Source organism: Dendrobates tinctorius, unplaced genomic scaffold (genome assembly GCF_039654945.1).
Source record: "Dendrobates tinctorius isolate UK_male_01 unplaced genomic scaffold, ASM3965494v1 ptg000183l, whole genome shotgun sequence".
Lineage (NCBI taxonomy): Eukaryota > Metazoa > Chordata > Amphibia > Anura > Dendrobatidae > Dendrobates > Dendrobates tinctorius.
In genome coordinates, this window is record NW_027361850.1 from 6,422,969 (window position 1) to 6,437,874 (window position 14,906).

The 14,906-nt window shown below is 47.7% G+C and overlaps 1 protein-coding gene across 2 annotated transcripts in view; it reads right to left on the minus strand.

Moving 5' to 3' along the window:
* Positions 1-565: 565 nt before the first annotated feature.
* Positions 566-14,906, minus strand: part of TMEM234 (transmembrane protein 234) — a 29,322-nt gene continuing 14,981 nt past the window's right edge. For both annotated transcript variants that reach the window (XM_073551979.1, XM_073551980.1), the window contains one exon: positions 566-1,037. In XM_073551979.1, coding sequence (XP_073408080.1) covers positions 967-1,037 — 71 coding nt within the window. In that variant the 3' untranslated portion in view covers positions 566-966. The remainder of the gene's footprint in view (positions 1,038-14,906) is intronic.

Below are 14,906 nucleotides of genomic sequence, written 5' to 3' on the forward strand. Positions count from 1 at the left end.
CCTTGATGATATTTCCATCACCTATGAAATACTAAGGAAATCCTGACAACATGACATGTTGGGGCCGTGAGGACTGGAGTTTGGGAAACACTGATTTAGAGCATTAAATGGGGACTGAGAAGACAAAATGGATCCAGATATCCCACAGTATGCAAAAAACTGTCTGAGTTTCACAGTATTTTGCATCCTTTTTTTGACAGTTTTAGTTTTTACCACCTGATGGCATCTGCATACTGACTGATTTTCACAGACCACCTAGACTTGTATAGGTGAGTTTGATCCATGACGTGGTTCAAAAACAGTCATGTCACCAGGTTTTTGCTATGTAATATGAGAACAGTGTGATGTATATCCCTACATCAAGCAGTTCAGTAAGTCACACATTGTTGGAATCAAGCTACTCTCATATTACATAGCAGAGGCCTGGTGACAAATTCCTTTTAAAGAGGCATATCATTCAACTGTCCACTGGTATTATATTTATGAGGGTTGTACAACCTCACATTTTGTAGACAAGTCTCAAAATGGATAGCAAAGTAATTTCATGTCAATAAATGAAATAAGCTGTATTTCAATATCCAATTTAATTAGGAAAAAAAAAATATTCTTTTGTATCTCAGCATGCTAGAAAAACAGGGCACTGTATTGCCTCTATGGATATCATCTCACACTGGTATTCACTTAGGGCTCCAAAGTGTTCCAACATTATACAAGTCGTCTCATAAAAAAAATAATTTATTGCTAAAGCAGTTTCTCTCATAATCCAGTCATTTGATGCATCTACATTAAAGAGAAGACGCATGTATCACTTTAGTTGTCTTGGTTAATATTGTGCTCCCCTACTTTATGTACAGAGGTATAAGACTGATGACTTCTTTACATGCTTTCTGTCCAGCTATCAATCCACTGTTTTTATTGCTTCCCAAATCCTTGGCGCATAACTTTTCTGGACGGAGAATATTTGTATCAGTCACTAACAGAACTTCCCAAACATACTGAAATACCCAATGTAGTGAGAAGCATTCCGAGTACAGCTCCTATGGACAAGAGCAAAAAGGAAAATACCTAGCATTAGAATGAAAATATACAATATAATAAATGTACAAAACTTAAATTCAAAACACAGATTTGACTGCATGAGGAAAATCTTGTAATTTTGCACATTTCCTTTAAAAGCCCCCATACCAGTCAATTTCAGAGGGACCGAATGTCCATCAATTGTAAGGGGTCTTCCTGATCTGCAGTTAAAATTTGTTCACCTGATCCTTTTGTTTTCATGGGAAATAAGCTGCTGTCAGACACTGCCTGTTGAGAATATATGATTACCAAGTGTTATGTACAGTCGAGTAAGGAGAGAAAGCTGTCAGCCAAACAAGGATGAGATAGCCATCTCGTGAAGCTACCTCATCTTACTATACCCGGGGCTGACATTCATTTCTAAACTTTGGACCAGGAAGACAGTTTCTTTGCATTAGCATGCATAGAGGGCTATAGCCATGTATATGACTGCAATCATATATTGGATACATGTGCCTTGTATACTAACATGCAAAGGTTATTATTGCTGGCTAGTAGTTATGATATTTCTCTAGATTAAACACTTTTGTCCTTCGTGTAGTTTCCTGCCAGTTCTTCATTTCTTCCTTATAACAAGGTGATACACAGTCACGTTTAACCCCTTAACGACCGCCGATACGCATTTTAAAGGGGATCTGTCACCCCATTTTAGCCCTATCAGCTGCCGGCACCACCATCAGGGGCTTATCTACAGCATTCTGAAATGCTGTAGATAAGCCCCCGATGTAACCTGAAAGATAAGAAAAAACGAGTTAGATTATACTCACCCAGGGGTCCGGTCCAGTCCGATGGGTGTTGTGGTCCAGCGCCTCCCATCTTCATACGATGCAGTCTTCCTCCTTACTTCTGCCGTGGCTCCTGCGCAGGCGTACTTTATCTGCCCTATTGAGGGCAGAGTAAAGTACTGCAGTGCGCAGGCGCCAGACCTCTGACCTTTCCCGGCACCTGCGCACTGCAGTACTTTACTCTGCCCTCAATAGGGCAGATAAAGTACGCCTGCGCAGGAGCCGAGGCAGAAGTAAGGAGGACGGCATCGCTAGAAGATGGGAGGCTCCGGACCGGACTGCGACACCCACCGCCCCCCCCCCGGGTGAGTATAATCCAACTCGTTTTTCTTCTTTCAGGTTACATCGGGGGCTTATCTACAGCATTACAGAATGCTGTAGATAAGCCCCTGATGGCATTGCCAGCAGCTGATAGGGCTAAAATGGGGTGACAGATTTCCCTTTAACAGCAGCAGTTAAGGGTACTTAAACCACAGCACCGTGAATTCACGGTGCTGTGGAAAAATTGTATAGTGCCCCTCAGTCGGAATTTCTCCAGGGTCTAGGTTGCTGTGGGTTGCAGAGACCCCAGAGAACATGATTCGGGTCGGTTTTCGGTGTTGAGATCGCCGTTATTAACGGTATAATATGCCATTTAATTTCTCTCTATGATGTGATAGCACATCAAAGAGAAATAGGGTCCCCAATTCCCCCCCCCCCCCAGTACCTCCCAGTGTCCTGCTGCTTCCCCCCCCCCCCGGGTTAATTTTTGTCACCCCCTTAGTTAGGGTTATTATTTATATAGCGACATTAATTCCATGGAGCTGTACATAGGAAGAAGGGTTACGGGGCTAAAGTTAGGGTTAGGGCTGAGATTAGGGTTATGGTTAGAGGGTTGGAGCTAGAATTGGTGGGTTACCACTGTTTAGGTACATCACGGAGCTCCAAATGCGGCATGGTGCCACCACTGATTTCAGCCAATTTTGCGTTCAAAAGGTCAAACGGTGCTCCCTCCCTTCTGAGCTCTGCCGTGCGCCCAGTGGTTTACCCCCACATATGAGGCAACAGTGTACTCAGGACAAATTGAACAACAACTTTGGGGGTCTAATTTTTCCTGTTACCCTTGGGAAAATAAAAAATTGAGGGGAAAAAAAAACTTTGGAAAAATATGATTTTTTATATTCATGGCTCTATGTTATAAACTTCTGTGAAGCACATGGGGGTTCAGAGTGCTCACCACACATCTAGATAAGTTCCTTAAGGGGTTTAGTTTCCAAAATGGTGTCACTTGTGGGGGCTTTCCACTGTTTAGGCACATCAGGGGCTCTCCAAATGTGACATGGCATCAGATCTCATTTCCAGCCAATTCTGCAATGAAAAAGTCAAACGGCGCTCCTCCCTTCCAAGCTCTGCCGTGCGAACAATTTCAGGAGAAATTGCATAACAAATTTTGTGGTTCATGTTCTCTTTTTACACTTCAGAACCAATTTTTTTTATTTTCGCAAGTAAAATGTTCGCAAAAAAAGTTAATTTTTTTCCTTCCACATTGCTTCAGTTCCTGTGAAGCACTTAAAGGGTTAATAAACTTCTTGAATGTGGTTTTGAGCACCTTGAGGGGTGCAGTTTTTAGAATGGTGTCACTTTGGGGTATTTTCTGTCATGTACACCCCTCAAAGGGACTTTAAATGTGATGTGGTCCCTAAAAAGATGGTTTTGTAAATTTGTTGTAAAAATGAGAAATCGATGGTCAACTTTTAACCCTTATAACTTCCTAATAAAAAAAGGTTGTTTCCAAAATTGTGATGTAAAGTAGACATGTGGGAAATTTTATTTTGAGTATTTTGTGTTACATCTCTCTGATTTAAGGGCATAAAAATGAAAAGTTTGAAAATTGCCAAATTTTAAAAATTTTCGCCATATTTCCATTTTTTTTCATAAATAAACGCAAGTCACATCAAAGAAATTTTACCATTAACATGAAGTACAATATATCACAAAAAAACAGTCTCAGTATCATTGGGATGTGTTGAAGCATTCCAGAGTTATAACACCATAAAGTGACAGTGGTCTGAATTGTAAAAATTGGCCTGGTCATTAAGCTGCAAATTGGCTCTGTCACTAAGGGGTTAACACTCAAAGATCAATATTATCACAAGACAGTAAGTAATTGCACAACAAAAAACTGGTATAGAACACTCTGTTCAAAACATTAACCCCTTAACGAGCGCTCATACGCCATTTAACAGTGACAGTTAAGGGTACTTATTCCTCAGCGCTGCTTTTTAAACGGCGCAGAGAAATAAGGGTATAGCGCGGTTATTCCCCGATTCCCTGACACCACTCCTTCTGCAGAAAGGAAATGGCCGGCACATGCACAGTGCACACGCCTAGATCTACCTGCCGGCATACGCTGGGAATTTTCTAAATGGCTGATGGCTTTTGATTACTGTGATGGGGTCTATCACACTAATCAAAAGCCCCCAATATTAGTAAATATGGCAGCACTTGGGCTGTGCCTCTCATCTCTCCTTGTAGTTCTGGGAGAGAAGATACACTATGTCCAAGTGCGGGACATGTATGTGATGCAGTGACCCCTGTGACAGCTAGGGGGCGCTGTATGGGACATGCATGCAGGCATTCCCTTTGTTATGTTGGGGAAATGGTTAGCGGTAGGATTATAAATGGCCGATATGTATCACACAGCGGGTGGGACCAGTCACCCAGGGGCAGGTGTCTGAATGCCCAGAAAAAAAAAGCCTGTGTGGGGCTGTGTGAAATAGGATCTTTAGTGAGGTAATGACCATGTGATCCATACCTCACCTGTGGGTGTGGTTATGGACCATATAATGTGAACAGTGTGGGTCACATGGGGGAGAGAGTGTGTGGACCTGAATGGTTCATGTGGAAGGCCTATGTGTTGGAAGGTGTGCTACCTCCCTGAAGAGCACATGGAGGCTTTGGACCTGGTGGCCTGTGTGTTGGACGGTTCCAAGTGGGGACAGAAGTCCTGAACAGCACACAGAGGCCGTGTTTCCAGAGTCAGTGACGGCTCTGCATTGGGAAGCTACCGCCCGGCCGAGGATCTGAAACTGTTAGGCGGCCTAGTGAGCAAGGCTGATGTGAATTCCCTTGCTCGAAGTTCTGAGCCGAAGCTCCCTCTGGTGGTTACTGAGAGTAGTGGGGTTGGCCAGGTGGATGGAAGTTCTCCACCTGACAATAATTGGGAACCTGGGATTACTGGCTGGGAGCATATAATTGAGCTGGCTGCTCTTGAAGGTGCTGGTGATTTCCTCTGTGTGCATTTGGAGTTCTTTTTTCCCCTGCCTGATCTGCATGGTTCAGCTAAGTGATTCTTTTGCATCTAATCTGGTTGTCTTTTTTCCTTTCTGTTTTGCTGCTAGGTTTCAGCATGCTCCCTGCTTCATATGTTGCAGTTTGTTCAGTCCCCTGTTATGATTAGTATCTTTTTACTTTGCTGCCAGTTTATACCAGAGTGCTGATCTAGCGGTTTTTTTATTCTGTTATGAATGGGTCACCGAGGAGGATGGCAGGAACAGGCTAAGCCACCAGAAGACCAGAGAGGTTGGTAACTAAGCGGATTACAGACCCCTTATCCTATCCACACAACTAGCAGTAGCCGTGGAGCGTTCCTACGATGCCCTAGATGCTTCGTCACAGCCGGAGGACTAACTAAGCCTAAAGACAGAAAGATGAAATCTAAACTGCCCAGGAGCAGATCCCCATTACAGCAGTAACTGCTCAGTCCTTATTGTCAGTGGATTACAGCTACCACTTTGGATGTATTCATCTTTAGGCTCATGTTTCTATGTAAAATACCTTATTTAAGGTCTTTTGCCTATTGACTTTTCTCCTTTTGGAGTATTTCAGGAGCCTTTTACTAACATGTGTTTATGTTATATTACTGTAGATGGGCTTCATTGAACACATGTATGGGGCATATAGGGCTCCTTCCATATGGCCCTCTTGATGTGTATTTATGTATACCATTGGGTGATGTTCACACCTGTTTGTTTCTTCTCCTTGTTTATGCTATATGGGCTTTAATAAAAATTCATTGCACTTATTTTCATTTTTGATGCGCTTTATTTCCTTGTTTTTGGGTATTTAGGAAGGGCGGTATATGGAGACCTTTTGGACTTGTTTTGTTTGTTGGTTTCCAACATACAGGTCATGGGTTTCAAGGCACGGGAACAATCCTGGCTCTCTAATGTTGATTCAATTTTTAAAGGAGAAGTTGCATCAGGTGATGTTGTTGAAAGTGGGTCTATTTTGGAGCTTAAAAGATATTATAAACTTCAACTCCGGAAACACCTATGTATTTGGTGGAACAAGGCGTCGCTTGAGAGCTACTTGGCTAAAAACATGATTCCTGGAGGCCTTCAGGTGAGGATTGTACCCTCCTTTCCGGTAGAGGACTTGTTTTTCCGTAATAGATGGAAAGAGACATGTAATACATGTTCCCGATCATTAATTGAACTACTTACTACTTATTGGGATCAATAAGAAAAGTTTAGAAGGTCTTGAAAATGAAATTGAGACTACTAAAAAGAAGCTTGTGGAAGATTTATCTGCCTCCAACATGGATCAATTTAAAACTGAGTTGGAGAAAGTTTCAAATCTGGGAAAAGGAGGTTCAGGAAGGGAAGGCCAAAAAATTTTCTAGAGATCTTTTGGACTATAAAAAACAGGATTTTTGGGTTGCTTACCGTAAAATCTGTTTCTCGGAGCCTTCATTGGGGGACACAGAGACCATGGGTGTATGCTGCTGCCACTAGGAGGCTGACACTATGCACAAAAAAAGGTTAGCTCCTCCTCCGCAGTGTACACCCCACCGACCGGCAGGCGAATTCCTCAGTTAGTGAGAAAGCAGTAGGAGAAGTAACAGAATAGATTGAGAACAAACAACTCAACTGTAACCAACAAACAACATAAGAACAGGAGTTGTAGAACATGGGAGGGTGCTGTGTCCCCCAATGAAGGCTCCGAGAAACAGATTTTACGGTAAGCAACCCAAAAATCCTGTTTTCTCGTTCGCCTTATTGGGGGACACAGAGACCATGGGACGTCCCAAAGCAGTCCCTGGGGTGGGAAACAAACTTCCATCAGGCCAGTGGACTCACCACCGCAGCCTGCAGAATCCTTCTACCTAGGCTGGTGTCCGCCGAAGCGTAGGTGTGGACTCTGTAGAATTTCACAAACGTGTGAACCGAAGACCACGTTGCAGCTTTGCAAAGCTGCAGCGCGGAAGCTCTGTGGTGCACCGCCCAGGAGGCACCCACCGCCCGGGTAGAGTGCGCTCTGATCCCTGGAGGAGCCACTCGATGCTTGACCCGGTATGCCTCCAAAAATTGCCGATCTGATCCAACGAGCAATAGTGGCCTTTGAGGCTGGGTGCCCTTTTCTCGCCCCATCAGGAATGATGAATAGAGAGTCCGACTTTCGCAAGGAAGTCGTCCTAGCTAGATAGACTCCCAATGCCCTGACTAAGTCCAGCTTGTTCAAGGACCTCTCCCGAGGATGAGCTGGACTCGGACAGAAGGATGGCAGAACAATGTCCTCGTTGAGGTGAAACGAGGATACCACCTTCGGAAGAAAAGAGGGCGGAGGCCGCAGAACTACCTTGTCCTGATGAAGCACCAAAAAGGGAGAGCGGCAAGAAAGAGCCACCAATTCCGACACCCGCCGGATGGAAGTAATGGCCACCAGAAAGGCCACTTTCCAAGAGAGGAAAGAAAGGGAACGTCCCTGAGCGGTTCAAAAGGAGAATCTTGCAGAACCTCAAGGACCAGGTTAAGGTCCCAAGGATCCACGGGAGCACGGTACGGAGGAACCGTGTGGGCCACCCCCTGAAGAAAGGTTTTGACCTGGGGCCGGGAGGCCAGCGTCCTCTGAAATAAAACGGACAGAGCCGAAACTTGACCCTTCAAAGAACTGAGGGCAAGCCCCGCATCCAGCCCTGCCTGAAGGAACGCCAGAACAGAAGGGAGTGAAAAAATCATGGGCGCCACGTCATTGGTTTTACACCAGGAGAAATAGGCTTTCCAAGTACGATAATAGATCTTGGAAGAAGGCTTTCTGGCACGGCTCATGGTATGAATTACTCGATCGGAGAATCCTGCCCGTTTCAAAACCTCGGTCTCAACAGCCACGCCGTTAAATTGAGCGACCGAGAATTGGGGTGGCAAATCGGGCCTTGAGACAGCAGATCTGCCCTGTCGGGAAGCTGCCAGGGGGCGTCCGCGAGAAGGTTGACAATGTCCGCGAACCAAGACCTTCTGGGCCAATTTGGGGCAATGAGGATGACTGGGATCCCTTCTGCTTTGCCACCGCCAGAGGATCCCGGGACCTGGAGACAAACTGAGGGACTTTTCTGTTGAGGCGAGACGCCAGCAGGTCTACGTCCGGGGTTCCCCACCGACGGCAGAGCAGGTGAAACACCTCCGGATGTAGGGACCATCCTCCCGCTGCGAGACCCTCGCGGCTGAGAAAATCGGCGGCCCAGTTGTCCACGCCGGGAATATGAACCGCGGAAATCGTAGGAACAGATATCTCTGCCCATTGAAGAATTCTGGACACCTCCGCCAGGGCCGAGACACTCCGTGTCCCTCCCTGGCGGTTGATATATGCCACCGCTGTGGCATTGTCTGTCTGAATCCTGATCGGCAGACCCTTGAGGCGCCTTTCCCAGTGGACGAGAGCCAGATGAATCGCTCGTATCTCTAGGACATTTATTGGCAGAGCCGATTCCTGAGCCGACCATCGACCCTGAACAGTGTGATTGTGGAACACTGCCCCCCCAGCCGAGGAGGCTGGCGTCCGTCGTGACAATCTGCCAGTGGACGGGAAGAAAGGATCGACCCAAGAGAATGAGGGGAGACGTCAACCACCATTTGAGAGACTGCTTGATCCGGCATGAAAGACGAACAGGACGATCCAGAGATAGAGCCGACCTGTTCCACCTTAACAGAATGGCCTGCTGAAGGGGTCTGGCGTGAAATTGGGCAAAGGGAACTGCCTCTATCGCCGCCACCATCTTCCCCAGGACCCTCATGGCTGTCCGGAGGGACGGAGATCGCGCGAACTGCAATGATCGCACACCCTGCTGCAGGGAAAGAATCTTCTCTTGTGGGAGAAAGACCCTTGACCGACGAGTGTCGAACAGAAGGCCCAGAAACACAAGGCGTTGAGTCGGGACCAGACAGGATTTTTTCCTGTTGACGATCCACCCAAGACTGGACAGGGTGGCTAGAACGATCGTCAAACTTAGGTGGGCCTGTTGAAAGGAGGGAGCTTTGATCAGAATATCGTTGAGGTACGGAAAAAGAACGAGACCTCTGATCCTCAACAGGGCCATCAACGCAGCCATAATCTTCGTGAAGACTCTGGGAGCGGTGGCGAGCCCGAAAGGCAGCGCGACAAACTGGTAATGTTCGTGGCGAACCGCAAACCGCAGGAACTTCTGATGTCCGGGAAATATGGGCACATGTAGATAGGCATCCTGAATGTCTATCGAACACAGGAATTCCTGCTCCTCCATGGAAGCGATGACCGAGCGAGCCGACTCCATCCTGAAATGTCGAAGGCGGACTCTCTTGTTGAGTAGCTTGAGATCTAAGATGGGTCGGACTGCCCCGTTCTTTTTCGGCACCACAAACAGGTTCGAATAAAACCCTGTGAATCGTTTGGATTCGGGAACGGGCACAATTACCCCGGAACTGAGGAGAGGCGATGGCCGAAACAAATCCCGGGATTAAGGCCGGATGGGATTGGGATTGGAAGAAACGATCCCGTGGCAGAGAAAGGAACTCGATCTTGTATCCTGTCGACACAACGTCCCTGACCCAAGCGTCCTCCACTGAGGCGAGCCAGACGTCGCTGAAGAAAAGGAGTCGACCTCCCAACTGAAAAGGACCCCTTGGAGACCGACGATAGTCATGCAGAAGTAGACCGTCCAGATCTAGATGATCGGCCCTGGGAAGAGTGCGACCGCCATGACGGAGTGGGTCTGAAAGAAACCTTCTTCCTTTCCTGGCGAGCTTGTGGTCTTTGCTGGTTGGAAGGGTTTTCCGCCGCACTGAAACGGCGGAAAGTCCGAAAGGGATGAAACTGACGCCTTGGAGGAGGTCTGCGAGGCTTGGATTGAGGGAGAAGAGAACTCATCCCCCCGGTAGCGTCCTTAATAATCTGATCCAATTGGGACCCAAATTGGAGCACTCCCTGAAAAGGCATATTAGTCAGAGACTTTAGAGGACAAGTCCGCCTGCCAGGCCTTGAGCCAAATTGTACGTCGGATCGCCACGACGTTGCTTGACGCCTGAACCGCGCAGGAGGCGGCATCCAGGGAAGCAGAAAGCAGATAATCCCCCGCATGGGAAATCTGATTGGCGAGATCGGCCAGGTGCTCGGGTTGAGCTTTATCCAGGATGCCCTGACAAAGATCCTCTGCCCAAGTAGCTACGGCCTTTGCTGCCCAAGATGAAGCAAAGACTGGACATACCGCCGCTGATGCTGCTTCAAAGGCAGACTTTGCTAGAGATTCTATGATCCTGTCGTTAGAATCTTTCAGAGACGCCACACCCGACAACGGGAGAACCGTGTTGGTAGAAAGTCTGGACACGGGAGGGTCCACTGAGGGAGAAGCGGACCAGTTATCCAAGAGCTCTTTAGCAAACGGATAGAGCACGCCGAGACGCTTTCCTCTTTGAAAGCGTCTGGTCGGTTCATCCCTCTCCTTGGTAAAAATCTTTCCAAACTCTGAATGGAAGGGAAACACCCTGGATGGTGTTTCCGCCCGTCTGAACGAAACCTCCTGATCTGAGAATTTCGCAGGGGCGTCAGTGATGTCGAAAGTATGGTGAATCGCGGCAATGAGGTTCTGCACCGTAACCGTCATGCTCGCATCCTGGTCCGAATCCAGCTGTAAAACCCCTTCAGATTCCGAAAGCGCTTCGCCTGACTCGGGAGACGAGGCCCGAGAGGGAGACTGCTGGGGACCGTGGGGTGAGGTAGGACGAGGAGAGGACTCCGCCTGGAGCTCCTGCCTGGGCCTCTTGCGACTGACGCTGGCTGGCTCAGATGGGACGTCCTGAGACGTGCTGGGTCCCGCCGAAGCTCCCAAGGGCAACTTATCCAGAACGGCTACTAGGGACTGAGACACCTTGGTGAGGTCTGCCACCGACTGTGATAGAGAGGAGGCCCAGCCCGGCATGGGGGGGCTCACTCACCACTGGAGCTATGGATGGCTCCTGAGCGGCGTCGGGCTGAATTGGATTGCTACAGTCCAGGCAGAGGGGAGTGGACTGACCTGAGGGAAGTTTGCGATTGCAGGACGAGCAGGCAAAGAACTTCACTAGCGTGCTAGGGGGAGCCGCAGAGCGGGTACGATCAGACTTAGCGTTAGACATAGTGAAAAATGAGGCAGTGCTGGCCGGTTGGGGGACAGAAGGCAGAGAAGGGTGTCAGTCTGCAAATGCAGAGCTACTCACGGTCTGGTGTCCCCAGAAGGTGACGCTGTCTGATCTGTCTGCAGGATGCGCCAGGCCAAACCGGCTGAAACAGAACCAAGTGGAAGATATTCGGCAGGGAATGAGATCCGGCTGGCAGGCTGAAAAGATGGCGACCCCCGGAGGAAAGAGCACGCTCCCAGAGAAGGAAGAAGGGCGGAGCTCGCCGCAGAGATCCCCTCAGCACCGCCCGCCGACCAATGGCAGACAGGTGCAAGGAAAGGGGGCTGGGAGGGCCTAAGACGGGCGGGAGAAAAGCCCGCTTAGAAGAAAGGGGCAGGGGGCGTGGCCGCGACGCAGAGGGAGGCCCGAAAGAAGCCGGGGCCTAAATTAATAGCGCCGGCCGCCTGTCAGCAGGGGGTCGGCGCGGAAGCGCGCCGCAACACCGGCCCACGTCCCTGCCCAGAGCTACCCGACTCCTGCGCCACCCCTGCCGAGATGGAAAAAGGGAGGGGGAGAAGCGCAGAACGAGGCCCGTGAAAACCCGGGGCCTGCATGGATGCGGAGACCGTGGGGGATGCGGGGTGCGCATGGACCCCAACGTGGTCCCCCTGGCGACCGCTCCAAGAGAAAACGCCGGGGGACCGCCTAGACTGAGGGGGCCTTACAATAAAGGTACCTGAAAATCCCACTCTGTCTGTCTCTATGAAATCCAGGCCTCATCCAAACTTCAGGCTCTGGTAGGCGAGAGGGTGGTAGGCGGGGGGGCAAGGACCGTCAGTGCGGCTGGCACCTACTTGTGCGAGGCTCCTGGTCCTGCTCCGGAGACCTATGAGGATACGGGGTGGCAGTACGAGCCGTACTCATAGTCTCCTTGTGGGAGTACGGATGTGACTGTTCACTCCGTATCCCTCCGGAACCTGTAAAGAAACGACGCACACTGAGGTAGATATGGGTCTATTAAAAGACCCGTGTCCACCTCCTACTGACACTAAGCTAAACTGAGGAATTCGCCTGCCGGTCGGTGGGGTGTACACTGCGGAGGATGAGCTAACCTTTTTATGTGCATAGTGTCAGCCTCCTAGTGGCAGCAGCATACACCCATGGTCTCTGTGTCCCCCAATAAGGCGAACGAGAAATAATGCTGTCTACAGGTGGCATAAAATCACAGCCACTCATCGTGCCTCCTCTGTCATCTTTATCCTCGGTTGAAGATGCTTTGACAAGTAATACACACGGTAGATACCCCTTTACCAGGGGGAGATATAGGGGACAACAACAACAAAAAGAATTCTGGGAACAAACGGACCCCAACACAGGTACTAACTAGCCCTATGCCTCAGGTTATCAATCTTTCTGATATTGTTTTGACTGAAACGAAGATTGAGGTTTTAGGATTGGGTCTTACTTTCTGTCCCTTATTGTCATTTGAGGTGTTTACAGCCATAAAAGACTTGCATCTTTTTGCACGTAAGCTCATATTAAAGAAACTCCATGAGAAGAACACAGGCGATGATGGGTGGACCCTTAGAGAACTGGAAACTATAAGGGATTTGGAGCAATTGGCCAATGAAAACACAGGAGAGGATGATGGATCTGTTCTGGGTAAGTTTGTGGTCCCCAAAGTTAAAAAAATTTCCTCTGAACATGTATGCAAACATTGAATTGTTTGTTAAACTGGTATCAGAGGAATTTAAGAAAATCCCTACGAGGCTTCAACATGATAATATGACAGGGGCACAAAGGCGAGCCCTGAAGGAATTGAAGTCACTCAAGGGAGTTGTAATAAAACCAGCGGATAAGGGGGCAACGTGGTGGTTTGGCCCACCACGTTATATGAGAAAGAGGCAATGAGACAACTTAAAGATGGTGAATGCTACCGAAGACTTTCCTTTAACCCCACATCTGTTTTTCAGGCAGAACTGTGTGACATTCTGGAGGACGCCTTCCAACATGGTCTTATATCTAAAGAAACTAAAGAGGGCCTGATTCCAACATCTCCACGAACTCCCTGTCTATACCTACTTCCGAAGGTGCATAAGGATTTGGTGTCTCCTCCAGGCCGCCCGATAGTGTCGGGGAATGGTGGCCTTAATGAAATGATAAATAAAAATCCAAAAATTTACCTAAGACCTAGTGTCGAAAATCTGCCATCATATTTAAAGGATACTGGAGATGAACTTAGAAAATTGGAACATTTAAACTTGGAAGAGGATATGTGGCTTGTGACTCTAGATATAGAAGCATTATATACTTCCATTAGACATCATGATGGGTTACAAGCAGTTAATACTTTCCTGTGTATGACAACTATGGATCATGGGTTCATTTCATTTCTGCTGTGCCTTCTGGAATTTTCACTGACCCATAATTTTTTAATCTTCAATGAGACCCTCTACCTACAGCTCCAGGGCACTGCTATGGGGGGCGGCTTTTGCCCCCTCATATGGTAACCTGTTCCTGGGGCTGTGGGAGAGGGACATCTTCTGTACCAATCCCACTTTTTTAAGTACCAAAATAATTTTTGGGGCTAGGTATATTGATGATGTCCTTGCCATTTGGCAGGGCAGTGAAGATCTGATTTCCTTTGAGCAAGAATTGAATAAGAACATTAACCTTAAACTTACTTACCATTATAGTCGTAAACAGTCGACTTTTTGTATGTACATATTTCTAGGCATGGAAAGGGATTGCTGCACACTGAAGTATATAGGAAGGACACAGCTGTTAATTCCCTGTTACATGCTTCCTCAGCACATCCGAAAGCTTTGAAGAACAGCATCCAGGTGGGACAATTTCTACGCACCAGGAGGGTGTGCTCAGATGAGGCATCTTTTGCGGAACAAGCACGGGATTTGGTAGTACGATTTAAGGAGCGTGGATATTCGGGACGTGTGATTAAACATGGTTGGTGTAGCACGTGACGCATGGCACGCAAGGATCTGTTATATTCCGCAAGGAAAAAGTCAAGCTCCACACAGGTGAGATTCATCTCCACCTTCAATGAACAACACTCGCGGATAAGGAAATCTTTGGAGAAATTTTGGCCTCTATTGACCAATGACTCAACCTTGGCAAAATAAATGAAGGATTACCCGTCTATTACATATAGACGGGCCAAGAATTTATAAGACCTACTTGTACATAGCTGTTACAGGATACCGGTTCCTGACAAGTGGGCAATTGTGCAATTACTGGTGTTTAAATCCTATAGACGCCTATATATCGGCCCGACACTGGCGCAACCAATTGGTATATACTTGACTAAGCGCCAGACAGACAAGCGGGGATTGATGCAATAGTATGGGAATATTAATCTGTTATTATGCGCTAAGTCTAACAATCACATATTTGCGTATTAACCCCATGTATCACTACTAGTATGTGTATTTCTTTGGGTACTTACCCTGTGTTGGTCTTTGTGACCTTCAATATATTTTCACAGCATACATGGTCTTACATACGACATATGTGTTCCATTCAACACTTTTGCTGATATATTTGTGTGAAAATAGTAATGTACTATGCACATGGCACTTTATTCCACTTCTCTCTACATCTCACTACAGCAGTAACTGCTCCGTCCTTATTGTCAGTGGAT